The following is a 16,553-nucleotide window of genomic DNA, read 5'->3' as shown; positions in this document are numbered from 1 at the left end:
CTGGCATGGCTTGTATGTGTCACATGAGCAGAAAGGGCATGTGAATAAATTAGCATCTTCACGGCAGCGCTGTGGTTGAGGATCTTTACCTCTCCGCTGAACTGTTGTGTGCTGAAATAGCACAAAGATAAAATATCCACACATTTCTATTTAAGACACATTCTTTCCACAACATTTTACTAAAACAATTTATAGCATTCTAAACTGACAAGGTAACTACCTGGTTAAACTCGATTAACAATTGTAATTTAGTTTTATTTAATTGTATTAATTAATTAATTAATTAGTAGTAATTAATTAATTAATTAATATAAATTTATTAATTTATTTAATTGAATTGATTCCTGAATTGACTAAAAATGTGTGACAGTAAAGTTAAGCAAGCTATCATTATCTACACTGGAGAGGTAAACCATGGTTTCACGGCTAAAGCAACACAGATAGGCCTATCAGTGAGAATAGAACATGTAGGCTAATAATGCATGATCCTAGATTGTGACTAAAAGTAAATTGTTTGGAGCTTTTAATAACTTAGTGGGGTAGCAAGCTAGAAAAGTAACACAAATTAATCAAAACCAAATTGGCAACAATACACTTACATTCATATGTAGGCGATCTCTCAGTAGCAGACGGCGCTTGTGCTTAATTTCCGCGTCACTTGCTACACTTGGGTTGATGGGGAAAATGCATTTGGGAATCGCCCACTCAATTTGAGCAAATCAGAGAAAGAGATGGAACAACACATATTTCAGTTTGAAGACGCCCAGAAATTGGGAAAAGCCTCTTTTTGTTCCGCAGAGACCCCCTTCTCATTGTTTTTGTTGTAAGCCACACCTAAATTCATAATGGCATTTCTTTTAAAAAACGTAGTTTGTCATTGCTGACTTTTTACAGATCACATTTTAACTCCACATTTGTATGTCTTCATGAATGGTAATAATAAATCAATAATAATGATCAGTTTGCAAAATTTCATTTTTAGAAGTACTGACCTCTCTCATGAAACTGCTTACAGGCTCCACATGGAGAAATAAAGCGATCCTCTAGGTCACTGCATAAAAGTCAGGTCATAACAGCAATATTAATACACAGTAATTTCAACCAATACATATATTTGGACACAGGCACATTTTTTTTAGCTGCTGAACAAAAATATTGAAGTTATAGTTATATAATGAATATGGACTTAAAGTGCACAATCTGAGCTTTAATTTGAGGGTATACTCTTGTCAAAATTGGAGGAAAGGTTAAGTTATTGACTAAAAAAAGTTGTTTCATGGGAAGGCATGGGCTATTCTTTCGTTATTTCTACGTCAATTAAGCTGTTAAAAGGACTGGATTTGCATTTGGAAGCTGTAGCTCTGAACCCACATCATGCAGTCAAAGGATCTCTCCATGTAACAGACAATTGTTAGGCTTCATAATCAAAACAAATCCATCAGATAGATAGCAGGAACATTAGGAGTGACCAAATCAAGAGTTCGGTATTCTGAGGTGGGGAAAAGGCACTGGTGAGCTCAGCAACATAAAAATGCCTGGATGTCTACAGAGAACAACAGTGGTGGATGATTGGAGAATCCTCTCCATGGTAAAGAAAAACCCTTTGACTACATCCAGTCAAGAGAAGCACACTCTCCAGGAGATAGACGTGTCACTGTCAAATACAGAGTGTTCACCACAAGGTGCAAACAAAGCCAGATTAATATATTTTTGCCAAAAAATATTCTTTTTTAAAAAAGCCAGACAACTTCTGGAAAATTATTCTTTGGGAAAAAGTATGGAGAAGGCTTTTAACGGCTCATGATCCAAAGCATACAACATCATCTGTGAAACATGGTGGAGCAGTGTGATGGCATGAGCATGCATGGCTTCCAGTAACACTGGGTTACTGGTGTTTACTGATGATGTGACAGAGGACAGAAGCAGCCGGAAGAATTCTGAAGTTTATAGGGATATATACTCTCTGCCCAGATCCTGGAGCAAAGTTGATTGGGTGGCGCTTCATAGTACAAATGAACAATGACCCAAAACACACAGCAAAACCAATCAGGAGTTTTTAAAAGTAAAATAGTGGAATATTCTGCAATGGCCAAGTCAATCTCCTGATTTTAACCCGATTGAGCATGCATTTCACTTGCTGAAGACAAAATGGTGGCATACAGAGCCAAAATGATGATAATTGTGTCAGTGTCCAAATATACAGTGTATGAACCTAACTGTAGCTATATATTGAAATACCTGGCAATTGCGATGGCTTTGAAACTGGTATAATACTGTAGTCCTCTCCAAGAGGAACACTTAACTGTTTCTGTCCTCACCTGTGAAAACAGTTCCATCGCTTGTTAAGACAGCTGCTCCAACTCTGAACTTGCTGTAGCCACAATACTGTATGCCTGTTCTTTGTCTTCCTGAGATTTATGAACAAGCTTTTTTTGGATTATAGCAACTCATAATGCTGCTGACTGGAGATCCTGTATCGACAGCCAGTCACTCACTAAATTATAAAACTTAGTTGATTGGAGGAAATTAGTAATGCAATGCCTCTTTGACGCTTAGCATGAATAATTTGATAAAGCAAAGTTCCCATTTACTTAAAACTTAATGTAGGGCCAAGATGTTAAGGAGGTGAATTTTCACAAACAGGATTCGGACAATCATAGACAGAGCACTCAACATAATGAAAACAGCTCCACTTTCACTTTAATATATGTTAAAATATTTAATTGAGGTAATGCACAGAATTGTAAGTAACCAGACCTGTTTACTCATTCCAGAAGGAATTGCAATATATAGACAACAAGTAAGAGTTTGTATTTTATGTCAATGCTATGTAAACACGTCTAGGCGTATTACTGCCCTCTACAGGTCAATATTTGGATTAAATTCTATTATTTATATTTATATGTATCTATCTATTATAATTATATACAGCCCTGTATCATGCAAAAATTGAAGAACTGCTTCAGAGATCAGTTGATGTTTGTCACTTTATCCAAGCAAAGTTAAAATAGAAAATGGGCTTTACAGATCATCTGATGATATTGCAAAGGCTGTCCAGTAGTGGATATTTCACATGAATCAACTGTAATTTGTACATTCGTACTTCTCCGTATCCAGGTTGTTGCAAACATTTTGTTCTTGCACTGATGTTATGTTAGTACAAATTTTGCACGTTGACAGTCAGTTTAAGATAAGTATCCAGTATCTTATTTTATTATTGTGTGTATTGGTTAGTTTACAAAATCAAATCATTGGGACAGTTTTTGTCTTTGAAATTGATTGTAAAAGTTTCCCAATGGACCTAAATTCACCCATACTCTTTGAAATCATAATTGCATTACAGTATGTAGTTTTAAACCCCAAATATTTTACTTATTACTTCATTATATTTTACTTATAACACTTCATTATAATTCTTAATTAATAATTATTTGTAATAATTAAATTATATATATATATATATATATATATATATATATATATATATATATATATATATATATATATATATATATGTTGATAGTAACTTAGCTATAGCTACTTTTTCAGAAGGTAGCTTGAATGTGGCTTAACTACTTTAATTTAGCTGGTCAAGCTTCAGTTTGAGAGTAGTTTCCCCAACTATACGCATGTCCCAATAAAAGCACACATTGTAAAATAAAAGTTCAATAATTTAACCACACGTCAATTCAGAACAGCCCTACCATTTATTAGTTTACACATTTATATTTTTTCATTAGAAAATAATATAACCATACATCCATTCAATACTTTTAAATCTATCTGTCATGGCTTTATGTCCAAAGTTTAATGGTTTTCTTTTGCCCTCAGGTCATCGGGGCCAAATGAACACGGCAAGAGCTCCTCTACTGTCATCAGTTTGTAAGATCCATCAGATTTGGACATATAAACGTCCCACTGGGAGCCAAACTGTAAGACAGATGACATGACCAGTCTAATAAATGACAGTTAAAAAAAATATGAAAAATTATGTGTATTACAATTTTTTTTTTTTTTTTTTACTTTTCACAAAATCCCACTTTTTCCAAACATGCAGTTTGTTGACTCATATTTAGTATTTTCCTGATGACTTGTTTTCGCAAGCCATAGTGTAAAGTCTGTATTTTTGTGAATTATAGCAATAACAAAATAATTAAAAAAAAAGTTTGCATGATTTTATTTTTAAGAACTGACCTCTCTCATGAACTGCCTACAGGCTCCACATGGAGAAATAAAGCGATCTTCAAGGTCACTGCAAAATAATGAGTTAAAGAACATTACTCAACACTATTTATACTTCAGCCAATACATACATAGCTATATACTGAATTACCTGGCAATTGCGATGGCTTTGAAGCTCTTATGTCCCTCAGACACAGCTTTAGAGATTGCAGTCCTCTCAGCACACAATCCAGCAGTGTAACATGCATTTTCTACATTACAACCTGTTAAACATCACCATTATATGCTAAAAGTCCATGAAAAACAGACACAAAATATAGCTACAAAACAAGTGCACAGACTACCATTCAAAAGTTTGGGTTCAGTAAGATTTTTCTTAAAAAACATTAATACTTTTATTCGAACAGAATGCATTTAATTAATCAGCAATATTCAGCAAATCAAATCAGCATATTAAAATGATTTATGAAGAGATCATGCAATGTAATGGTACTGAAAATTCTGCTTTGCATCATAGGAATAAATTACATTGAACATATATTCAAACAGAAAGCAGTTATTTTAAATTAGAATAATATTTTAAATTAATACTTTTTTTATTGTATTTTTGATCAAATAAAGGGAGCCTTGGTGAGGATACGAGACTTTCAAAAACATTTAAAAAATGTCAAGAAGCAGACATGTGAATGATATATACTGTATATGTTTTTAGTTTCAAATAAAAAAGACATATATTTTTTAAGAGTGTCCTCACCTGTGAACACGGTTCCATCGCTTGCTAAGACAGCCGCTCCAACTCTGAACTTGCTATAGGGACAGTGCGCCTGTTCTCTGGCCTCCTGAGATTTCTTAACAAGCGCTTCTGGGCTCCAGCTACTCATTATTCTGCTGACTGGAGACTCTGTTCTGACTGCCAGGCACTACATGGCTTCAAGTCACAAGTTATAGTGTGTGTGTGTGTGTGTGTGTGTGTTTGTGCGGTGTGTGTGTGTGACTAAGGAGGAAATCAGTGTTGCAATGACTCTTTGACACGTAGCATTGAGTAATTTGGTGCAGCAATGTCAAAATTCCCATTTACTTAATAATTCATATAAATGGCAAGGTCTGGAATTCCACGAACAGGATTGTGTATTGCGGCGTTCTGACAATCATAAGACAAGAGCACCATCAACATAATGAACAAAACATTTTCACTTACCTAAAGGTGGTTTAAACATTTATACTCATGAGCACTAGAAAATATTTAATTGAGGTAATGCACAAATTGTAACCAGATGGATGAGTAAAGATCATCCTGTTAACTCAGTCCAGAGATCAGAGACTCATATGACAATAATAAAGAGGCAAGTAAGAGTTTGTTGTAAGCTTTATGTATTCCAAAATGAAACTGTGACAGTTCCATCAATCTTACTGACACCTAGATTTCTTCCAGGTCATTCCATCAAACTGATGCATCCTGGGATGCTTTTTAAATCACATTGAAGGACTTTTCTATCTGTTCCAAGATTTAGAAAAACTAAACAGAATATAGTTTTGTAAAGAAATTCATATTGGCACAGTTTATATTTATCTTCAAAATTTATTTCAAGCATTCCTGTATATATATATATATATATATATATATATATATATATATATATATATAATAAAGTGAATGTAAGTATTTCATGATTTTAGAGTCCAAAATATGCATTTTAATCTATAATTATCGAGACTCTGGATACAATAATGTGAAAGCATCAGTACTTGTTTTATTTATTTCCAGATTACACATTTTCCTTAATTCTGACTGAAGGAAAGGCCTCCCACATTCAGTTGAACCTATGTTTCAGCTGCAGAGCTGATGATCTGGTCGATCCAGCGGCTGTAGTTTCTCACTTTTGTGTAGACACCAGGATAGTACGGAAGAGCACAGCCAATTCCCCAAGACACAATGCCTTCTAAAGTCCCATCACAAATGAGAGGACCACCTGAATCGCCCTGTAAAAGAATAAAGAATAATGCATTTGACATTTTTTTCTTTTTTCCATTCTTTGATTTTTTAAACACTGAAACTGAAACCATCTGGACTCTTTTGTTACCCGCAAAGCTGTAACTATTACCTATTGTGTAACTAAATTAAGTTATCACACCTTGATTTACATTACACAACATAAAGAAACTGAACATAAAGCCCTGAAAAGCTGTGCCATATCAGAGTGTATCTAATGTCTCCATGGACTGTCAGCAATGGACCGCACCCTGAACATTCCCAGAACACCTTATTCACAGAAAACCCCTTTGGGAGGACCCTTGGGAGGGTTTGTTTGCCATCATAAATTAGGGAAACTGCAGACTGTCATGAAAAGGCAGGTGTGTTTGAGGGGTCAAACTAAACTCTGAGCAACTTTAAACAACCCAGCTGTCATGATCCTGGTTTCTTTTCCTCTTTCTCTGTCTCCCTCTTGTGGCCACACACTCACTCACACAATCACGCACACACATCCACTCCTCCGCTCATTATCTCTTACAGCTGTTTCCCCTTTCGTTCCCTTCTCCTCACCCGTTCCCTTTTCTTCTTTTGATTGTCTCTGCTTCTTATTCCCTCTTCATAGCCCTGTCTTGTTGTCGGATTATTCAATGACCTCTCGTGAGAAACGTCTGTTCTCTAGTCCTGTCTTGTCTGTGGAAAGTGAAACCATTAATTCTGCTGTGAGTAATACTGCCATCAGTCTGTGTATTATCCAGCTGTGCCTGTTTGCAGAGTACCTGTTCTGGCCTGCTCATGGCTGTTCACACCTTTCTGCTGTCTTCACTATTCCTGACTGGCTGAGTGCATCTAAAGATCCAGTCGTCTGGCAGTTTCTGTTTTGGCTCTGATTCATGCCTGTGATTTATGTTCTAACTATTCATTGAGGACTATTTCCTTTATTCATTAAAGACTGTTAACTGCATCCCGCCCTGGTCTTCCATCGTTCTTACCATAACACCAGCTTATAGTTTGTATATTTCATAAAGTGTTTCTTAACAGGGGTGGGCCAAAATAATTATATAAAAGATCCAATAAAGTTAATTTAAGTATTTAATGTTTTAGTGCCCAAAAAATACGCATCTATGAGATTCTGGATGCATTGCAATAATGTGAATGCATCAGTACTTGCAGTAGAATTTATTGCACCAATTAAAATGGCCAAAATAATGATTGTTTATTATTAATAATTATTTTCTTAGTTTCTTTTTGTGCACTAAAAATAGCATATAAATAATTTAAGCAAATTTCACAAACAATTACAAAGAAACAGGAAGTAACACACTGAATTAATCATGAAAATTAGAATTAGAAAATCAGATTTTTTGTAAAAAAAAAAAATTTGGGTTCCAAAAGTAAAAATCTCATCCACTGATTCTAAATGTGTACTCATAACGCAGCCTCCATTATTTAAACTTTTTTTGGGGGGTGAAAAAACACATTACTCTTGATTCCACGGAACGCATTATGAATCAGAGAATTGAAACAAGTAAACTGCACCAAAAAAAAAAAACATACTTTAGTACCCGCTCACTCCCATGAAGCATTGCAAATGACATAAAATCAGTTTCCTTACACTAAACTACTGTACCAATGTTTACCAATAAACAAATAAATTAGAATTATTGGTACTCGAACTCACACTCAAGTACAACTTGTCATGGACTCGGATGCATTTTTACTCTGAAGTGACTCAAGACTCAAGCCTTTGGAACTCGAAAAATGTGTTTTTATTTGCATGTATCTCTGAAGTTAACCGACTGTCTTCAGAAAAGTTTCAATGGCATCTTTATTATTTTTCCTGCCATTCAAAAGCGCCTCCTGCTGGCAAATAATCAATTTACATTTCCAATCAGCCTGTCTGCAGTTTTTGTTTCCATAATATAACTCATACTTCTGGCTCATACCTTTTCTTAAAAATTATTTATTGTAAATCATGTTTTTACAGTCATATTACAGTTTAATAAGACATTGCCCTACCCTGCTCAGACTTATTTTTGTAGGTTTTAAAAAAGGTCACGTCTTCAAACACATCTTACAATTATTTAAAAAATCCTGCAAACAGATGTTGCTTTGCACACTGCCATGTAGCATCTAGAATGATTTTGATCAGCATTTGTTCATAGGACTCTCGCAACTTATCTTACAGTTTGCCAATTCATATAAGATGTAGGCTTTGCATAAACATATGCACCACTCAAAAGCCTGAAACCACAGTGTCCCCCTCCCCCACATAACAAATCCCAATTGAACCTCTGATTAAATGTCTGTATTAGCTATTTCTGTAGTAGCCTGTTGATTGGTTGATAAACGTTCTACATGTACAAGGCATGTCTTGACTGCATTATATGTCCATACCACTTTGCCAAATGATTTCTGTTATTTCAAAGGTCATAAAGCTGACTCTGAAATATGTCACAATACATATATCAAGTCAGCCATAACTTCTGTTACTTTAGGTTTGATGAGCAGAACACAAATCATGAGATAAAAAATAAATAAAAATGGCAAGTTGCAAAAGGTTTGCTTTTGTTACATTTAAATTGACATTACCTTTTCTAGTTGTAAATGTTAAAATAAGCTAATGAGATTGACAAACAGCAGTGTTTAGTTGGACTCGATTCGGAGTCCAACTGGGCCCATTTTGGACTTTGACTTTGATGGACTTGAAATCAACACTACAAAAAATACACTGTTTCTACATACATGATCAACAACTTTAAATCAATAGTTTTATATCAATAATTTTTTTTATTAAAATTTGTAATGTAATAGCTAGATGGTTTGGTTTAATAAGAAAAATACTTTGAAAAGTGGCGGGACCTGTTGTGCTCTACTCCATTCGCTGCCACCAGGGCTGGGGAAGTTCTTGTTTGCATTTAAACCTCTGATTACCTGGCAGGCGTCTTTTCCCCCGAAGCGAGATCCTGCACATATCATGTTGTCGTTGACTCTGTAGTAGTAGTAGTATTGGCAGTTGCTCATGATTGACACATCCACTGCACGCAGAATCGGTGACAGATAGAAACTGTATATTCGTGTCACTCCCCATCCGCTCACAGTGCAGCTCGTTCCTCCAAGTAACTCAGGCGTGTCTACAGTTGGCAGTGTGGCCGGTTGAACATAAGCGTTAATCTGAGCTGGAACCCTGAGCTGGGGAAAAAAATGTAAATGTCTCCGTTTTAGGTGTGCAATTTGCACAAAAATCTTGAAAATAATGGTTTCCAAACAGGTTTCCCCAAACACTCTCCCCATCTGCCATTGGGCAAACAAAGAGATTTTGAGATTTTACCCAAAAGCTTATGCCATTGGTTAAAGGTGGTGTAAACTTTCGGGGGCGGGACTTGGGTGCAGTTGGGTGAGTTCTCGCAGCATTGTGATTTCAACCACCATTTATTCAGATCATTTTCAAAGTATTATCATTATTGTGTCATGAAATGTAATTTTAAAAGTATTTCAGGTGAGAATGTAGTTGTTTGAAACTCAAATCTGCAGTGTATTTATAAAGAGCGCCTATTTAAAAATGTGTTTTGCTGATTTCGGAGACGGTCAACTCCACGCGATCAGCAGGAGCTCAGTGCTCATGTCTCTGCCTAGAGTAGTCTCAACTCGGCTGGTCCTTCTGACATTTGCTGCTGGCCCTGATGTCTCTTTAGTGGTTAAACATAATATATAATTTGTTTTGGGTTAATCTAGCAGGTAATGTTTGGTCTGTATTCAATTTATCTATATGTTAAAATGAAAATAAAAAGAGGCAATTAATATAATATTTCGTTTCATTGTAATGGCTGTATATACACATTTCTCTGAACTAAGTAAATTTCTGCGGCTATTATTATGTTTAAATGAAAACGAAAGGAGGCAGTGGTATTCAATATTCTATTTCGTTTTACTGTAAATATACAGCGAAGAAAATTGCAGTAGCCAAGGCGAGCTGACTGATGTAATCAAGTACGCTGCTATTTGCAGAATTACCAGATTTGCGTCGTCGCGAACATCACACTCCCGAGTCGAATGCACAAAGTCCAAACTACCGAGGATGCAAGTCCAAAATTTGCATACTTTTTGTATTGAGAAATGCGCGCAGACCTACGTCACCAGAATATTTGCATAATCTTTATGGTACTTTAGACCGCAGTGGAAACGCAGAAAGCAATAGGTCTGGAGGGAAAATAGTTCCTGGGGGAAAAAAGTTCCTGGAACAATTGTTCCAGGTAATTTCGGTGGAAACGCAGCATTAGTTTGTCCTGTCTTTAGTTATATTCCTGCAATCAGTTTCACCAGAGACAAATTGCTGGACATTCAGCACAACACATCTCCTGATATATTACCGGTTTTTGACCACTCTGATGTTTTGCTGGACATTTATACATTTCAGCTCTTCAGAGTGGACCGCGACACAGAATCAAAACGGAGAAATCGCGTGGCGGCGGGACATGCTTTTACATTAATGAAAGGTGGTGTACCATTCACACAACATTCACACCTCTTGCAACCCCCCTCTCCCCCACACCTGCAATTCACATCAGCAAGGAAGAGGTACACCAGGTCTTCCAGAAGCAGAAAAGGAAAAAAGCACCAGGCCCAGATTGTCTGAAATCCTGTGCTGACCAGCTGGTCCCCATCTTCGCACAGATCTTTAACAGATCACTGGAGCTGTGCGAAGTCCCTTCATGCTTCAAACGCTCCACCATCATCTCCATCCCAAAGAAATCCAAAATTACAGGACTAAAAGACTACAGGCCTGAGGCTCTAACGTCTGTGGTCATGAAGTCATTTGAAAAACTGGTGCTGACCCACCTGAAGGACATTACTGGACCCTTGCTGGATCCTCTTCAGTTTGCCTACAGAGCAAACAGGTCTTTGGACAATGCAGTAAACACTGGACTGCATCATGTTCTGCAACATCTAGACAGACCAATGACTTATGTGAGGATCCTGTTTGTGGATTTCAGCTCTGCTTTAGTACACTATCATTCCAAACCTCCTCCTGTCCAAACTTACTTAGCTCTCTGTGCCTACCTCCGTCTGTCAGTGGATCAACAGCTTCCTGACAGACAGGCAGCAGCTAGTGAGGCTGGGAAAATATACATTCACTCTGGGGTACAACTTGCATTCTGTGGAGACTGTAAAGCCTACCATGAGGAATAGAAATAAAACTTTGGCAAGTCAGTATGACCCTTTGGGGTTCATTATCCCGTTCATGACCAGGACAAGGGTTATTATACAAGACCTCTGGAAGCACAACCTTGGTTGGGATGACTCCATAGAACAGTTACATTTGAGAGAAAGTTAGGTTACCTGGGTTAGGTTACCCTCAAGCATACACCCCAGCCTCTGCTGACAACCCATCGGCCATCCGGGAGATTCATGTCTTTAGTGATGCATCAGAAAGGGCCTACGGTTCAGTGGCATACCTTTGCACCACAGATGATCAAGGACAGGTTATTCTTACCTTTGTCTTGGCCAGGACTAGAGTAGCACCTCGTGAATGCCTGTCTATACCTCGTTTGGACCTCTGTGCTACCCTGTCCAGGCGCCCAGTTGGGCAAGGTGATCCAAACTGAGTTGACCATACCTGTCCACAAAGTCACTTTTTGGTCAGACTCTACCACTGTGTTGTACTGGTTGACATCTCAATCATGTTTGTAGGGACACCTGTGGCAGAAATACGGACTTTAACAGAGATGTCTCAATAGAGGTATGTGGAGTCAACTCACAACCCTGCTGACCACATCACACAAGGTCTTAGACTGACTGAGTTAATAGGCCCTCATCAGTGGAGCTCAGGTCCAGCCTTCCTGATTCAGTCACCTGATCAATGGCCATCAATGCCCAAAACTGAAGGAGAGCCTGACTGCAATGAACTAAAGAAATCGGCCTTTATTGGAACTGTTTCAGTACTTAGCAGTTCTCTTCCAGATCCAAGCCAATTCAACACATGGCAAGAGCTCGTCCAGGCCACTGTTAGATCCCTGCATGGGGTGGCTACAAATGACACTGACTCTCCTACAGAGGCTTCTGAATAAACAGAAGCGGAAAAGCTACTTCTGGCACAGGCTCAAATGGACCCCTTTCCTAATGAGGTTAGACATTTAAAGGGCGGACATCCTGTTCCACAAAACAGTCGCTTAGGCTCACTTGCCCCAGAATATGTTGATGCCACTGGTCTCATTAGAGTGGGCAGATGACTATGGCGTGCTAGTGACCTCGACCTAGAGGCCATACACCCAATTGTAGTAGACCCTAGCCATCATATTACTAAGCTGTTAATTAAGGAGACAGATCAACGACTCCTTCACCCTGGCTCAGAAAGGGTTCTAGCAGAACTGCGCCACCAGTATTGGATACTTTGAGGATGAGAAGCAGTTCGTAAACACCAGCACATCTGTCGAAACTGTCAGTACTAGCAGATCTACCCCCTGCAGGTTAAATCTTTATAAACCACATTTCTATTCTATTGGCGTAGACTGCTTTGGCCCATTCACAGTCAAAATTGGGTGCCATCAAGAGAAACGTGGGGGGTTATTTACAAATGCCTAATGACACGTTGCTTGCATCTGAAACCTGGGAGCGTGAGATAAAATCAGTTAAGGTAGCACTCCGTGTGATCCTTAGACAGCAGTCGGTGCCAGAACCAGTACTTCTGGCACCCTTCTGGTAGAAGTTGAAAGCATCCTGAACTTCAAGCCACTTGGCTAAGTATCCTCGGATATTGCGGATGTGGACCCTGTGACTCCAAATCTACTACTTATGGGTCGTCGAGATGCCTCGTTCCCTCAGGTCTTGTATGATTCTAACAACCTGCTTGGAAAACATAGATGGAGTCATAGCCAGGTGCTGGCTGTAGTTTCTGGGCTGCCTTTATTCGCCAATACCTCCCAGACATGCAGGAACATCACAAATGGACGACCGAGGGGAGGGAACTTACAGTAGGGCAAATCGTACTTGTAGTTGTAGATCCACAACTACCACGCCTGTAGGGACCGTAACAGAGACCTTAGCTAGAGCTGATGGTAGAATTCGTATCGTCAGAGTCAAGGCTAAAGACAAAAAGTACACTAGTCCAGTTGTGCGATTGATCCCTCTTACTCATCTGAAGGATAATGACACAAGCATCCCTGATAGAAGCCTATTTTAGGAACTAGGAACTAAAGTTCATTTCATGTTCCCTAGAGGGACAGTTATTAGTGTTATCTACCAGAGAAGACCGCTGTCTGTCTTTGTTTCTGCTGCTGCTATGTTTTCTGTAAAGTGTTCATATAATACAAGTAAGTCCAAACAATATTGTATCCAATAATTATGTTATGCATGCCTTTGCTATTTCTGATGTTTATATTGTTCATTGTGTTCCATTTGATCGGTTATTTTATGCCCGCGATTGTTCTGCTGAGTCATATAGCATGTTAACGCTACATGTAGTTGTCACGAATGTGTTTACTTATGTAGTTACGTATTCAAGCAGGCATTACTCAGCCAATTATTGTGTTATTGTTGATCATATTGTAATTTTGAGTACAGAGATTTCTGTTAAATATATTTAGGTTATAAATGCATATTTTCTGATAAATACTAGTGGTGCTATGCTATTATATTATGTCAGTAGATGTTATAGGTAATTTATAAATCTGTTAATAGTAATAGAGTAATTTGTAATTATTTGTAGACCACATCTCATTTCATACTGCAGATGCATATATTGAAGTAAAATAAATGTCTCAACCTAAAGATTTTCTCCTGCTCTTCTGATTATCTGACCGGAATCTGGTCCATACTTGGCTGCCTCAACCAGTTGTAATTCAAATGTAGTAAGGTTTACTACACTTTTTTATTAAATGAGGTACTTTAAAAATATATATTTAGATTTTTGTATTTAAATTAATACTTTGTAAAACATTGTAAAAAAACAACAACAACAACAACAACAACATAAAAAACGTATAACTGCACATTAATTAACATAATATCAAACAAACAAAAAATGTAATCTGTAGCAGGATTCTTCGCGTATATATCAAGTCTTCAAATAGCACCACAGAATCAGTCATTTTTAGTATTTGTTATGTGTTTCTTACCTTAAGGAGCATGATGTCATTGTTAAAAGATTTTGGATTGTAGGCAAAATGGCTGTAGATTCTGGAGACATCAAGCACTTGCTCAAATCCCTCGTCTACAGCAAGATTGTGCTCACTCAGCACCACCTTAATCACACTGGCCCTGTCCATTCAAATACAATACAACATACAGGGCATTTTCCAATGAAATACTTTCCTTCTATTTATATAAAACGTGAGCAAATGTTGTTTTAAAAGCGAGCTTCAGTACGTACGGTCTCCAGCAGTGGGCAGCAGTCAACACCCACTGAGGATGAATGAGGGTTCCTCCACAGTAATGCTTCATGTCAACCTGAAGAGATGCCTGGTATTTGATAGAGTAAGGCACGACCTCTTGACCCCCAATGATCCTTTGTGGCAATGTATCTAGTCAATTAAAAAAACATGGAAAATACACATTTTACATATTTAGGCTATATATTCAACATTTTAGAAGAAAATTTATAGTTTAGATGATGTTAAAATGAACCATTTCTATGAAGAAATCTAAGCCACACCCACATACCATGTTTAAAACTCTATTTTAACTTAACTATGATTATGTTAGCTTACATATGCTTACATATGCAATTATAAATCATGACTTTTTATTGAATGCTATATCCTGAAAATTTTAATGTGGAATAGACTTCTAAATGAATTAGACAAATGGTAATTCTAAGCTTGGGTGATTCTCACTCTTTTAATTATGGGGTGGTGTTGGCGCAGTGGATAAGACACATGCCTTTGGTGTGAGAGACCCAGGTTTGAATCCACTGTGAACACCAATGTGTCCCTGAGCAAGACGCTTAACCCCTAGTTGCTCCAGAGGCGCGCGACCTCTGACATATATGGCAAATGTAAGTCGCTCTGGATAAAAGCATCAGCTAAATGAATAAATGTAAATGCATTGCTTACCTTTGAATGTTGCAGCAAGCACAAGAAATACCCACAATAACTGAGCCATTCTGTCAGCACTGTAAGAAAATAAGTGTCCGAAATATTACGAAAGCCTGTAATAAATGAAAAAGAGTCTATCAATGCTGAAGTCTGTATGTCGTCTTGCATCCTTCAAAACTGTACAATAGCAACCCGATACAGTTCAAGAGTGCAGAAAAAAATATCTGATCACAATATAATGCCACTTAGGCTTTTTTTTTCACAAGTCAATGACTTACGAGACATTCTAATGCCTTTTTGACATGAGACAGTCGAGGAGGAAAAAGGAAATAAAATATGTGAAGACTCACCAGTGATAATTCCTCACCTCCCAAGTTTGAATGACCTCCAACTGCTGATTTCAGTACTTCTCTCCTTTTATACTGACACCCTATCCGTGTCCAGAGCTTCTGCTGGCCTGCTGTTGTCCGACAAACAACAAACTGTACATCTACCCCACAGTATAACAGATACTGACCTAGTACCTGACAAAGATGAAGTCCCTCAGTGTCACGCGTATCTGATTCAACACTCTTTATTATGACCTATTGTGTGCTGGAGATTCAGAACAACACCCAGTTCACTCGTTTCAATGGAAGCGTTAAACACAAGTACTGAGGGTGTTGTCAAATGAACAGTGTTTCAGAATATCGCAAGCTTGGGTTACATCAATAGAAATGTTTTTAACAACAAGTTTGAGATTTTTTCACCATAATTTTCTTGGAAATGACACACGATTGAATGTATGCTATCCTGAAACAAAAAAGCTTTTCAAAACCAGAATCTGACATTATTAATGATTTAGAGCTAAAGACTTTTGCATATAGTCTCTTTATAAATGAATTCTAACCAGATCAGAACAATATACTGTATAAAGTACGACATTTTAATAAGCAATGTGCTTCTAGATGAAATTATGAATTTATTAGGTAACGCCTAGCTGATTTAAAGTATTTGCTTTCAGTGTAATAAAATACTGTTAGAAACAGATGAATATCTATTCATCTGTGGATGCCATTTATGATTTGACAATACATTTGGTTCTCAGATTTAAGCTTTTGCGACATTTGTAACTCGAATATAATGATTCGGTTCCTTTCTAACATTTAATCAGTGCTTAATTCTCTGCTGGTGAGCACATAATGAACACATTATTTCCCAGATATATATCTAAATCTGTATATGCAACTAAAGAATTCAATTTATTTACCTTTAGTTTCTTTCTTTAATCTGACAACATGGTTTTCCCCGCAAACAAATCCCACTTCACACCATATTATTGTCTTTGCTCCTTCATCCTCCATCTCACACCCACTCAGACTGTGGGGGTT

General features: G+C 37.4%; 2 protein-coding genes across 4 annotated transcripts; both read right to left on the bottom strand.

The window, feature by feature from the left end:
- Positions 1–3,688: 3,688 nt before the first annotated feature.
- Positions 3,689–5,133, bottom strand: cdaa (cytidine deaminase a). The gene is made up of 4 exons (XM_059527081.1): positions 4,937–5,133; positions 4,334–4,445; positions 4,195–4,252; positions 3,689–3,930 (listed from the first exon to the last, which is right to left on the bottom strand). The coding sequence occupies exons 1-4, from the start codon at positions 5,061–5,063 to the stop codon at positions 3,808–3,810; spliced, it is 420 nt and encodes a 139-aa protein (XP_059383064.1). The 5' UTR covers positions 5,064–5,133; the 3' UTR covers positions 3,689–3,807.
- A 718-nt stretch (positions 5,134–5,851) lies between these two features.
- LOC132117773 (trypsin-3) lies at positions 5,852–16,088 on the bottom strand. 3 transcript variants are annotated; one of them, XM_059527079.1, is made up of 6 exons: positions 15,534–16,088; positions 15,202–15,296; positions 14,520–14,670; positions 14,266–14,407; positions 9,086–9,343; positions 5,852–6,162 (listed from the first exon to the last, which is right to left on the bottom strand). In XM_059527079.1, exons 2-6 carry the CDS (start codon positions 15,248–15,250, stop codon positions 6,004–6,006), a joined length of 759 nt encoding a protein of 252 aa, XP_059383062.1. In that variant the 5' UTR covers positions 15,251–15,296; positions 15,534–16,088; the 3' UTR covers positions 5,852–6,003. The 3 variants fall into 3 exon arrangements, with proteins under 3 accessions (XP_059383062.1, XP_059383063.1, XP_059383061.1); XM_059527080.1 differs by having other exon boundaries at positions 15,202–15,260; XM_059527078.1 differs by having other exon boundaries at positions 15,202–16,087.
- Positions 16,089–16,553: the final 465 nt, after the last annotated feature.

Source organism: Carassius carassius, chromosome 37 (genome assembly GCF_963082965.1).
Source record: "Carassius carassius chromosome 37, fCarCar2.1, whole genome shotgun sequence".
NCBI classification, from domain to species: domain Eukaryota; kingdom Metazoa; phylum Chordata; class Actinopteri; order Cypriniformes; family Cyprinidae; genus Carassius; species Carassius carassius.
The sequence above is the reverse complement of the archived record's forward strand: the minus strand, read 5'-3'. Positions and strand labels throughout refer to the sequence as shown.

Coding starts and splice junctions, on each gene's coding strand:
- cdaa (XM_059527081.1), bottom strand. CDS start 5,063: ATGAGTAGCTGGAGCCCAGAAGCGCTTGTTAAGAAATCTCAGGAGGCC. Junction 4,446..4,936: donor CGATGGAACCGTGTTCACAG/GTGAGGACACTC, acceptor GATGTTTAACAG/GTTGTAATGTAGAAAATGCA. Junction 4,253..4,333: donor AAAGCCATCGCAATTGCCAG/GTAATTCAGTAT, acceptor ATTATTTTGCAG/TGACCTTGAAGATCGCTTTA.
- LOC132117773 (XM_059527079.1), bottom strand. CDS start 15,250: ATGGCTCAGTTATTGTGGGTATTTCTTGTGCTTGCTGCAACATTCAAA. Junction 14,671..15,201: donor GCTTGCTGCAACATTCAAAG/GTAAGCAATGCA, acceptor TTAATTGACTAG/ATACATTGCCACAAAGGATC. Junction 6,163..9,085: donor GGGGAAAAGACGCCTGCCAG/GTAATCAGAGGT, acceptor ATTCTTTTACAG/GGCGATTCAGGTGGTCCTCT.